The sequence below is a fragment of the Crocuta crocuta genome, unplaced genomic scaffold (assembly GCF_008692635.1).
Source record: "Crocuta crocuta isolate KB4526 unplaced genomic scaffold, BGI_CrCroc_1.0 scaffold134, whole genome shotgun sequence".
Taxonomy (NCBI): domain Eukaryota; kingdom Metazoa; phylum Chordata; class Mammalia; order Carnivora; family Hyaenidae; genus Crocuta; species Crocuta crocuta.
The window spans coordinates 2,202,861-2,215,138 of NW_027530183.1; the positions used below are offsets into that span (position 1 = coordinate 2,202,861).

At 39.2% G+C, this 12,278-nt stretch overlaps 1 protein-coding gene across 3 annotated transcripts in view; it reads left to right on the forward strand.

Annotated features, from left to right (window-relative positions):
- ABCG2 (ATP binding cassette subfamily G member 2 (JR blood group)) overlaps positions 1-12,278 on the forward strand; it is a 139,929-nt gene that overhangs the window by 102,326 nt on the left and 25,325 nt on the right. For all 3 annotated transcript variants that reach the window (XM_077765126.1, XM_077765127.1, XM_077765125.1), the window contains 4 exons: positions 2,303-2,362; positions 2,982-3,096; positions 3,542-3,694; positions 6,437-6,594. In XM_077765126.1, the coding sequence (XP_077621252.1) occupies positions 2,303-2,362; positions 2,982-3,096; positions 3,542-3,694; positions 6,437-6,594 (486 nt within the window). The remainder of the gene's footprint in view (positions 1-2,302; positions 2,363-2,981; positions 3,097-3,541; positions 3,695-6,436; positions 6,595-12,278) is intronic.

A 12,278-nucleotide genomic window follows, 5' to 3' on the forward strand; every position in this document is an offset into this window, starting at 1 on the left:
TTGAGCCAAAGTCAGACACTTAACCCACTGAGCCGCCTAGGTACCTTTTGACATTTGTTTTTATTGAAAACTTTTTTTTAGCTTTTCTGTAAGTAATTGTCATTTATAAAAATGTAGAGACTCATTTATTCAATAAATTTTAAGTGTTTGCCAGGTTCTTGACATTGTGTAAGATGTTAGTGACACAATAATGTCCTCTGTTCCCAGAAACCTTCTAGTCTAATGGTGGATACAGATAAATAGAGCACTTCACTCTAGAGGGATAGCTAGAGGGATTAGAAGATACCGAGAAAGCCCCTAATCCTAAATTGGATGCCCAGGGGCATGAGAAAGTGAAGAGTGTGGGTGGAGAGCAGGGTAGGGAGGGAAAGTAGCTCCAAGCAGTGGGAATGGCATGGGCCTCCATAAAATGATACCAGCGGATTAACCATTATGCACTAAAATGTGATAGATGTGACATGGATCCTTTAGCTAGGTTTCACTTGATGTTTTCAATGAACTACCCATTGTAGACCACTGTGCTGCATGCTATGGTGAGGGGACGGGTGACATAAGATGGCACGATTCTTGTTGACAGTTTTACAGTACAGTGAGAGAGACTTTCCTGCATGTAAATGCTGTAAAGCAGTAAATAAGGGTGGGAAATTGATTTTGAAGGGTGATAGTAGGATGGAGGGCAGGGTTGGGAAACCAGGGGATTGTAGACCATAAACCAGAACAAGGGTCAACAGACTTTCTGTAAAGGACCTGATAGTAAATATTTTCAGCTTTATGGGCCATATATCAGTGTTGCAACTACTCAATTCTGTCATTGTAGTGTGAAAGCAGCCATAGACGTAAATGAATGAGTGTGGCTCTGTTTCAATAATACTTTGTTTATGAAAACAGAAAGCAGGTGACCAGCTCTCTTTTGCTGACCCTTGGACTGTAAACTCCATGAGGCCTAGGACTTTGTTTTATTCTCTGTCCCATGTCCTAGAAGAGTGTCTTGTACATACGTAGTAGTCACTGGATAATTGTGTTGAATGAATGGAGGGAGAATTAGCCACTGCTCCCAACTGGAACTTTCTTGCATTAGTAGTTGTACATTATTGTTGTCTTTTTTAATGCTAGGGTTTAGTGCCAGAGTAAGTCCAACCTGGGGATCTATAAAATTGTCCTAGAGTGTTCACATTCAGTTTGGGACTAGTCATTTAGGATTAGTTGGTCTTTACTTGAGAAAATAATTTTAAAACCTGGAAAAGTTTTCTGATAATTAAGTCTTAGTGAATAACAAGGTTATTTCTGGTCATTTTAGAAGCAGTTACTAGGTAGCTATTAAAATAGAAGATGCATCAAGAGCTACAGATAAATGCATCTTGAAAGTTCACTCAGCCAGTATGTGTTTTTACTTTTGGGGATAGGGACCAGGAGAAGAAGTCATTGAAAGAATAAGAGATTTTCCTGTTCTACAGCTGTTTAGTTTACTAAACTCATTGTATTTGTTCAGTGTTTCTGTGCGAGGTACCTTAGTTGAGGAACAGAGTAAAAGTTATATTTCACCCCAGCATCCACCAGCCATTTTACAGTTGTGACAACTTAAGTTGTTCCCTACAGAAAGTGACATCTACCACTTCTACACTGAGAATTTCCCAGTCCACTTACCTGAAATTTTATGAGGAAGAAAATGATACATCTTGAGAGTATATGTTCTACTTTTTCTAATTCAGTAAAAATATGTGAGGGTTAAGAATGGGTGATGTGTTTTTTGTTTGCTTTACCCATGAGGTGCTTTATTCTAGCCATTGAATTTCTATTTCAGATATATTGTTTTCTAATCTGAGTAGATTTAAGCAGTGAGATTCTAGAAATCCATTGACTTATTAATTGTGTAGAACTTGAGTAGGTAGAAAATGAGGTGACTTGAAGACAATTAATGTCACTGAACATTAGTTAAGATTTGTTATGTTCTTTACACTGTGTTTGGAGGGATATGTTAATAGAGATGTTTCAGTAGATTCTGTTACTTTAAGGAAACTTAAACTTTCTTGTGTCCTTTTTCAAAAAATAGAAATGATTTAGAGAAGAAGTTAAAGGAAGTTAGGGGGACCCAAGCCATTTTTCTTAGACGTCTTGAACATTGATTAACACTGTTTGTATGTGGGACTTATGTTAATCGACAGTTCAGTGTCTTTTTCCTTTAAGAGTTGGTTTGTGCTTGTTTTCTGTTAATCACTTTCATTGAGTGTATTAAATGCAGCCCCTAAATTAATAGAACCCGTTTTGAAGCAGGCCAATCAATTGGTATGTTCTGTGTTTACAGTGGCATCATGAGACCTGGCCTCAATGCCATTCTGGGACCCACAGGTGGAGGCAAATCTTCGTGAGTATAATAATATAAGTCAACTTTTTCTTTGCAACTTAAATGTGTTTTTCAAGATTACTTTCATGTAAGCACGTATTTGTTGAGCCTTTGCTGCATGTCTAGAATGGTTCTAGGCTCTGTGGATAACACACAGTAGTGCTAGTTTGCAGTTGTCTCAAGGACTGAGAATCTTATTTGGTCAGCTTACTAACAAGACATGATAACAGAACATGATTGGCATATAGCTATTGACTATGATTTGAGCTATGGGGAGGGAAAGGAGGGAGAGAAAAATGGAAAGTGGAGAGATGGAGCCAAAGACGTAAGTGAAGACTTGTGTCTTAGACAAAGGAGCACCATAGCCTGCCTTGCGACCCTCACAGTCACACAGCCTGGAACGTTCTTTCGGAAGTCTGTGCTGGATCAGCCAACAGTGCCTTGGTTTCGTGTTTTTGGGCTTTATTGTAGCATATACTAAAAAACAGAAAGTAAGAATTTAAAAATATATAATTTTAGGTAATCCGTAAAATTTCTTGATCACTTAAAAAATTCTAACTTGAGCAGAGTCTGGATTCAGGGTAGCTGAGAGATATAGCCTGAGTTGGAGAAAAACCACAACATATATGTCCTCTCATAGGTTGTTAGATGTCTTAGCTGCAAGGAAAGATCCATGTGGATTATCTGGGGATGTTTTGATAAATGGAGCACCTCGACCTGCCAATTTCAAATGTAATTCAGGTTATGTGGTTCAAGTAAGTATTTGTGGGTTTGTATTTTAGCTTTCTTCTATTTCTATGTGGGCAAGTGCCTTGGCTGATATTTCAGTTGGAAGTGTACTTCCAACTGACGATATGACATACTCATAAAACCAGTTTTCTTTACAACAGCTTTTCATCATCTCCCGTAAGATTCAAAGTAGTATGAAATGAAAAGGCAGGGAGAATGTGGAATATAGACACAGGAAGGGCAATGATATCCATTCTAATTATCATTTCCATAAAGACACTACTGTATTTATTCCCTTTTGGCCCTACCTTCAACCTTGTCCTTTCCAATTGTATAAATGATTGCAAATATATCGTTAGCTAGGACTTTACATGGGGTGTGTTATTCTTGTGGGTCACATTACATGTACTTAAGGGGGATGGAGTTAGGAAAGACCTAATGTGTATTGTTAAAATGCCGTTTTGCTTTAAGGATGATGTCGTGATGGGCACTCTGACAGTGAGAGAAAATTTACAGTTCTCAGCAGCTCTGCGGCTTCCAACAACTATGACGACGTATGAAAAAAATATGCGGATTAACAGGGTCATTCAGGAATTAGGTCTGGATAAAGTGGCGGATTCCAAGGTAATGTGGAAAAAATAGGATCATAGGTGGCAAATAGGATCTTACCTGTGTGGATAGTGTAACTCTTATTCAGAAGTTTTCTAAAATATGTGTGGTCAAAAGTGGCTGCTTTGTGTAACGATGAGAAAAGCATAATATGGAGATTAAAATCAGCCAGGAAAAAAACTAAAAATGCTTGAATCCTGCAGATGAAGTATGGCAGTGTGGTCTAGTATGTAGAAGTGTCTTTGCAAAGAACACGAGGCCCTTTCCATGTGATGACAGCTCTTGACGCTTTCCCACACTGTTTGTCATGGGTCTTCCACTGCCTTTACACTAACTTTCCTTCTTCCTGTTTTCTTTCCCCTTTTAGCTGTTCTTCCTCTTCCTCCAGGAGACTTTGTTCCATTGCTTTTGAGGTGTATTTCTGGAATTCTTAAATGGCAAAGATCTAAGGGTTCTGGCTCTGTGTTTCACTTTGCTATAATTTGGCTTTCAAAATTATATTTAGTCAAAGTAGAGTTTCTTTTTTTTTAAAGTTTCTTTATTTTGAGAGAAAGTGTGTGCATGGGAGGGGCAGAGAGAGAGGGAGAGAAAGAATCCCAAACAAGCTCCACACTGTCAGTGCAAGGGAGCCCAATGTGAGGCTCAAACTCATGAACCCGTGAGATCATGACCTGAGCTGAAATCAAGAGCCGGACACTTAACTGATTGAGCCACCCAGATGCCCTTAAGGTAGGGTTTATTTCTAATTTGGATAGTATCCCAGTTGTTTTTCTGTAGTCTTTCTTTTGGCACATTTGTCTCATTCCCCCTCCTTCTCTTCCTATCTTCCTTTCTTCTGCCAATATTTACTTACATATTATCTGTTATGTGCTGGGCTCTTAGGTTTTAAGAGATAACAGTTGTGGGCAGGAGAGACAAAAATAACTCCTTTTGTGATTGTGCAGAGTCAGGAGGAAGAAATGAAATGAACAAGAGAACTTTATAGCTGATGACTAGGGATGAAAGTTTTGCTGGGAAGACACTTGAAGCTTTGGGTGAAGATGAGCTTTTTAGATTGTGGTGGCTATTCTTTATTATTTTAAAGCTTTTATTTTTAAGTAATCTCTAAACCCAAGTTTGGGCTTGAACTTACAACCCTGGGATCAAGAGTTGTACACTCTACAGACTGAGCCTGTGGTGGCAATAGTTTAATCCCCCTGTGAAACATATCCCTGACATAAGGGATAACGAAGACTGGGGGCATTCTGCTGGCTGATGCTTCCTGTGATATGATCTGACATTTAAAAAAATGTTAAGTATATTTTGCTATATTTTGTTTGGAAGTATCTCTCTGGGATGCCACCACTTACTATTTTTGTTTTATGAGTTTATGAGTTTGGGTTTCCTTTGCTTTGGCCCTCTTTCATTTTGTCTTTTTAGTAGGTGCTTCCAATCTTTACCTTTAGGCAAAACTTCTTTACCAATGGACAACCATTGCTCTAACTTATTTGCATATAATTTCTGGGAAAACGAGCTGAAGATAGTTGTTCACTTTTTAGAATTCATTTACCTAATTGATTGAAAATACTTAAAAATTTTTCTTTTACTTTTTATGAAGTTTTAAACATAACAAAAATGTAGAGAGAATAGTCTGCTTGCTATCATAATTATATGATTATAGAATAATTAATATAATGGTATGCTACTAATAACATTCACCTAGATTTCCCAGTTGTTAACATCTTATCCCAGTACGTGCTTCTGGTTTTTTTTCTGAAGTATTTTTTTGAAGTATTTTAAAGAAAGTTAAAAATATCATATTTCACTCCTGAATACTGATTGTGGATCTTAAAAAGAAGACTGCCTACATTACCACAATACCATTATTAACGAACAAAATTAACAGTATCTTAATATAAGCTATGGTAAGTCCATATTCACTCACATTTTCCCAGCTATCTCCAAAATGTCTGGTATAGCTCAATTGTTACAGGAGTCAACCAAGGGCATTAGTAGCACTTGGTTATCTCTTTGAAAACTCTTAATGTAGGATTTGCTTCTTCTCTCCCCCAAAACCTTCTTGCCCTTTTGACCCCCACTACACAAAACGACATTGAGTAGTTAAAAAGACTGAGCCAGTTGCCCTGTAGAATATTCTGTCTTCTGGATTTGTCCGAAAGAATGAGTCAGGAATTCTGCAGTGAGTTGGGATATATGCTGGATCAGTTTGGGAAGCCTTATGATGATTTAAGAGGTGCTAATGTGGTATGATAGAAAGTGAACTTTTTATTTATCAAGCCACACTGAGGACTTTTGGAGGGGTGAAGAGGGAGGGTGTAAAAAGACTAATACATTATAGATGCTTTCCCCTTCTCCTCTCCTATTTTTGTTTCCCTTTTGGTTTGTGATTTCACTGGGTTTGGGATATTCCAGGGTCAAATATTTTACTATTCCAATTTAACTACCTTTAAACTAAATATTTGACTTGATAGGGAACATATAGTACTGTTTAACCCACTGAGCCACCCAGGCACCTCTACTTATAGTACTGTTAAGCATGGCTTTCATATCAGGCTTAGCCACTTACCTGATTTGAGCCTCAGTTTACTCATCTTATTAAAGAGAAACCTACCTCCGTCCATATTTTCATTTATTTGCTATTTGGAGTAAGTGAGGATAACGAGATAAAGTGCCTCTTACAGGGTCAGCATATTGTAGGACGTTCACAAACAATAGTGGCTGTGGTTGTAATTGTTAATAATGGTATTTGTGTTTTAGGTTGGAACTCAGTTTATCCGTGGTGTGTCTGGAGGAGAAAGAAAAAGGACTAGTATAGGAATGGAGCTTATTACTGATCCAGCCATCTTGTTCCTGGATGAGCCCACGACTGGCTTAGACTCAAGCACAGCAAATGCTGTCCTTTTGCTCCTGAAGAGGTAAATGCTATAGGAACATTATTCTCTAATCCATGCAATATCTGATCACCTGCTGTATACCAGCTTTCTTCTTGGTGTAGGGAATTCAGCAGTAAGTGCAATTTCTTCCTTCTTTGTTTGAGGGAAACAGTCGATCGACAAATATAAGCATTTCAAGAAAAATGAAGCAGGGCAAGAGTGTAGCAAAAGATGGATGTAGCGGGGGTGGAGGTGCTACTTTAAACAGCAGGATGGTCAGGGAAGATCTCACAATGTGACATGTGAGCCAGGAGTAAGTGAGCAGGACCTTGATGTCTGGGAGAAGAGAGTCCTCCTTGGAGGGAAGAGCCAGTGGGTCCTGAGGCAGAGCGTGCCCTATGTGTTTAGAACATCAAGGAGGCCAGAGGGACTGGACCCTGGTGAACTAGGTGGAATGGGGACTGCTTATTCATTCGTTTTCTAGGGCTGTCATAACGTGGTACCAGTGGAATGGGCATGAGTGACTTAAACAACAGATGTTTAGTTTTTCAGATTCTTGGGAGCCTAGAAGTCCAAGATAAGAACATCAGCAGGGTTGTTTTTTCTGAAGCCTTTCTCCTTGGCTTGGGTTGTGGGTAGTCATCTTCAACTGTGTCTTCGCTTAGTTTAAGTCCCACTCATATGACCTTATTTAACCATAAATACCTCTTTAAAGACCCTGTTTGCAAATACAGGTATATTCTGAGGTGCTAGGGGTTAGGACTTCAACATGAATTTTGGGCGGGCCCTAAACAGAATAGGACAAGAGTTGGAATTGAGTGGGAGGCAGATTACATTGGCTTTGTAGGCTACTGTAAGGACTGTGGCTTTTATTGTCTCTGGATCACATGGGAGACTTTTAGAGAGTTCTAGAACAGAGGAGTGGCAGTTGTATAGAGAAATGACTGTAGCATAAGGTGAGTACAAGGAAACCAGTCAGGAGGCTGTTTGTATTAGCTCAGTGGAGATATGATGCTGGGTTTGACTAGGATGGTAGTGGTGAGTTGGTGAGAACTCATGGATTCTAGATCTATTTTGAAGATAGAACCAGCAGAATTAGTTCATGAATTGGACATGGGGAGTGATTAATGAAAGAATGAGTTTCTAAAATTTGGGACCTGAGGGGCACCTGGTGGCTCAGTTGGTTAAGCGTCCGACTTCGGCTCAGGTCATGATCTCATGGTTTGTGAGTTCGAGCCCCACGTTGGGCTCTGTGCTGACAGCCAGCTCAGAGCCTGGAGCTTGTTTCAGATTCTGTGTCTCCCTCTCTCTCTGACCCTCCCCTGCTCATGCTGTCTCTCTCTCTCTCAGAAATAAATAGAACATTAAATTTAAAAAAAATAAAATTTGGGACCTGAAAAATGGAAGAATGGAGAAGAGAGTTGCATTTATATTTATTCCTCCAGTGGGAAGAATATGTTTGATCTCAGGGGGAAAGCTCTCAGTTTTTCCCCGTTGAGGATAATGTTAGCTGAAGGCTTCTCATAGATGNTTGGATAGATGATTCGTGGCTGCATATTTTTACTGTTCATCACATTGAAGATTTCCTGCCATTCCTTTCTAGCCTGCCAAGTTTCAGTAGATAGGTCTGTCACCACTCTGATAGGTTTCCCTTTGTATGTTAGGGCCCTTTTCTCCCTAGCTGCTTTCAAAATTCTCTCTTTGTCCTTGTATTTGGCCATTTTTACTATGATATGTCGTGCAGAAGATCGATTCAAGTTCCGTGTGAGGGGAGTCCTCTGAGCCTCTTGTATTTCCACATTTACTTCCTTCCCCAGTTCGGGGAAGTTCTCTGCTATAATTTGTTCCAGGACTCCTTCAGCACCTTTTCCTCTCGGGAAGAATATGTTTGTAGGGGAAATTTCAAAAGTAAGTTTTAGACATTAAAAAAATTAATTAAAAATAAATTTTAACCTAACAGAAAAATTACGAGAGTAGTACAAAGAAATCTCATGTCTTCTTACCTAGATTCCCCAATTGTTACCATTTATCTGCATTTGCTCTCCCTCCATCCCTCCACCCCACACAGTCTTTTTCTGACATCATGTACCATCACTCCTAGATACTCTGGGGTATAGCTCCAAGAAACAAGGACACTACTCCTACAATTCCATCTTACTCACCTCCTAGCCAGGGAGTCCACATTGTCACCAGCACCACCAACCAAGCATGAACTCCAGTTGGACTTCACTGGTTGTCTCAGAAGTATCTCTTTCTCCTTTCTGGCTCCAGAAATACTTTTTAAAATCTTTTCTAATTCTGAACAGTTCTTTAGTCTTTCTGGCTCTTTTATTCTTGTCTGTCCTCAAGAGTACATTTCATAGAGCAGCCCTCAACCTGGATGCATCCAGTGTTTCCTCATGACTAGATTCAGGCCATGAATTCTTGGTAGGGATACCACAGAAATGATGCTGTGTTCTTGTGCCAAAATCAGCGGCTGCGTGATTTTGACTTTTCCATGGGTGATGTTCACCACCATCACCTGGTCATGTTGGTGTCTGCTGGGTCTACTGCTGTGAAGTAATTGTTTTTCCCTTTGTAGTTGATTAATATTTTGTTAGGGGAGATAATTGGTTATTATGTCATTATCCAGTTTCTCATCAAATCTCTACCCACCAGTTTTAGCATATATTAGAAACTTCTGCCTTGATCAATTACTGGTATGATGGTTGCCAAGTGATTTTCTATGTACATCATTTGTTCTACATATATTAATTGGGATTCTATACAAAGAACTTTTTGTCCTTCTCTATTCATTTTACTCATCTTCTTATTTTAGTCAATGGATTATACTCTGCTATCATTTATTTTCTATGATTAAATTAGCCCTGATTTGGCCATTGGAAACCCCTTCATTCTGACTTTTGTGTCCTTTTGCCATGCTCCCTAATCATTATTCAAGCATTTCTCTACTTTATGGTCAACAAAATGATCCAGGCTCATCTTGTGCTTTTCCTGTGTCAGATGTTTCTCTAAGGAGCCCCAGTACCTTCTAGTCAGAATTTAGAAACCAAGATCTGATTATTTGGTGTGCTTGCTGCTGCTACAGTTTCATTGTTTCCAGCCCCCCCTTAACATACTTATCTAGGAAATATTTGTGTACATGTGCAATATGTACATGTGTCTGTATATATATGTACATATATGGAAATATACTTTTATATTGTTTTTATTAAAGATTTTATTTTATTTTTTAAATTTTTTTAATGTTTTATTTATTTCTGAGAGAGAGAGAGAGACAGTGTGAACAGGGGAGGGTCAGAGAGAGAGGAAGACACAGAATCTGAAGCAGGCTCCAGGCTCTGAGCTGGCTGTTAGCACAGAGCCTGATGCGAGGCTCGAACCCACAAACTGTGACACCATGACCTGAGCTGAAGTCAGACGCTTAACCGACTGAGCCACCCAGGTAGCCCTAAAGATTTTATTTTTAAGTAATCTCTACATTCAACATTGAGCTCAAACTCATAACCCTGAGACCCATATGCTCCACTGACTGAGCCAGCCAAGCACCCCATTTCTATTTGGAAAATATATGGAATATTAACTTATTATGTGTATATGTAGTTTGAATAGAATGGTAGATGTAAATATACATTTGTAACTATTGCTTTCTTAGTATGTATGTATTAAGAAACTCACAAATGTGTAACATTCCTGATCCAGTGTAACATTTGAGTATTCTTTTTAGTCTTTTCCCTGTTCATGTTTGTTCGTTTTATAAAAATTTTTATTTATTTTGAGATAGAGAGTGAGAGCGAGTGTGTGAGTGGGGAAGGAGCAGAGAGAGTGGGAGAGAGAGAGAATCCCAAGCAGGCTTTCAGTGCAGAACCTGGTGCAGGGCTTGAACTCATGAGCTGTGAGACCATGACTGAGCTGAGATCAAGAGTTGATGCTTAACTAACTGAATCACCCAGGCACCCCACCCTTTCCATGTTTGTAAATGATTTTTTAAACAGACAAAGGCTTAGTTATCATTATCTCAATATATTTACTTACTTGGTCAGCCAAGTAACCTAACTGTTAAATATTATTAATCTATTAGTCACTGTAGCCATTTCCTCTGCCCACAACCTCTGGGACTTCTCCCTACCCCCCGCTTTTTCAAAAGCTACCAAACATATCACCTTTATATGACATCCTCTTGCTGTCATTACTTTGCTTCCTCTGATGCCCATGCCCTCATAAGCAAGTCTCTATGCTAGGATGAGAAGAAATAGGAAGATTTTTTTTTTTTTACAAATAGTTTATTGTCAAGTTGGTTTCCATATAACACCCAGTGCTCATCCCCACAAGTGCTCTTCTACATGCCCATCTCCCCCGACCCCCAACACTCATCAGTCCTCAGTGTGTTCTCAGCATTCAAGAGTCTCTCATAGTTTGCCTCTCTCCCTTTCCCCCACCATTTCNCATCTGGTAGAATTCCCCAGGGAAGCCATCAGGAGAAATAGGAAGATTTTAAAAATCTTACGTTCGAGATGTCAGTTGCACATATAAGTGAAGATGCCAACTAATGGGTCTGGGGTTCAGGTTCAGTTAGAGAATGCATGGTATTTTTGTTATCTGTAAGTGTGTTAACACCATTCATTAGAGAATGGTAAATTGATGTGAAATGCGTGCCTGTGGTACGTTTCATCATGTTTTGTTTTAGTTTGCACACAAGCCTCATTCTTGGCAGCACACAAGCTGGAGGGCTCTGATGTCCTTTTGACATTCCACTGTGTACACTAATCACTAGGGTTGTGTTAAAATCAGTTTCTGTTTCTACAGCTTGGAGTCCAAGAGTCTACATATCTAATAGGAGATACCGATATTGATGCCACCGGTCTTCAGAACACAAGGCTTTCACACCAATCCACTTTCCTGTTTCCAGTCCTCACCAGCCCTTTCTTACCCTCTGACCAAAGCTGCAGCTCCTGAGTGAAGGGATTCCTTATGGGCTTATTTTTTGACACAGTCTCTTTTACCAGCTTTTTACCCTCCCTTGGCCCCAACTCCAGCACATACCTCTGGGCTCTGCAATGGCACTGAACTACTTGTAGTTTCCTCAGTAGACCTTGTTATTGTACACTTTTCTTGCCACGTTCCTTCAGCCTGACTACACTTTCTCTTCTTGGCTTACTCTGTTTGCCCCTTTGATATGTTTTACGTTATCTTCAGACTGGGTTATAGTCTTCTATTTTGTTTGTAAGGAATCCTCTGCTTCCTTTAGTCCACACTATATTGAAATGAGTGATCTACTGGCCATTCCTTTTTGGGGCAGAATGAACGTATAGACACTGCTAGCATATAGTAAGTAGGTACTTAGAAAATGCCTAAATTGACATGATACCTCTCACAAAATATTTTCAACAATAACAGGTTTTTAACAGTGATTTTTGGCCTCTGTTTCTTCTACCCATAAGTAGTAATTCCTGTGTAAAGGTAGTTTAACAAAGTTTTGGCCATGGAATTAGATGAGGGATCAAATCCCAGCACCATGCCTTTAGTAAATGTGATTCTTAGGGCCAGTTGCTCAAGTCTCTAAGTCGTATCTGTAATATAAAGGTAATGGTAATATTGATACTGCCTTGTAACAATATTATGAAAATTTAGATAAAGTTATCTATAAAGTGTGTAGTAGTGAAGACATAGTAAGTACTCAGTAATGTAATTGTATCATTAGGGAAAAAGAATGAAAACTAATTCCT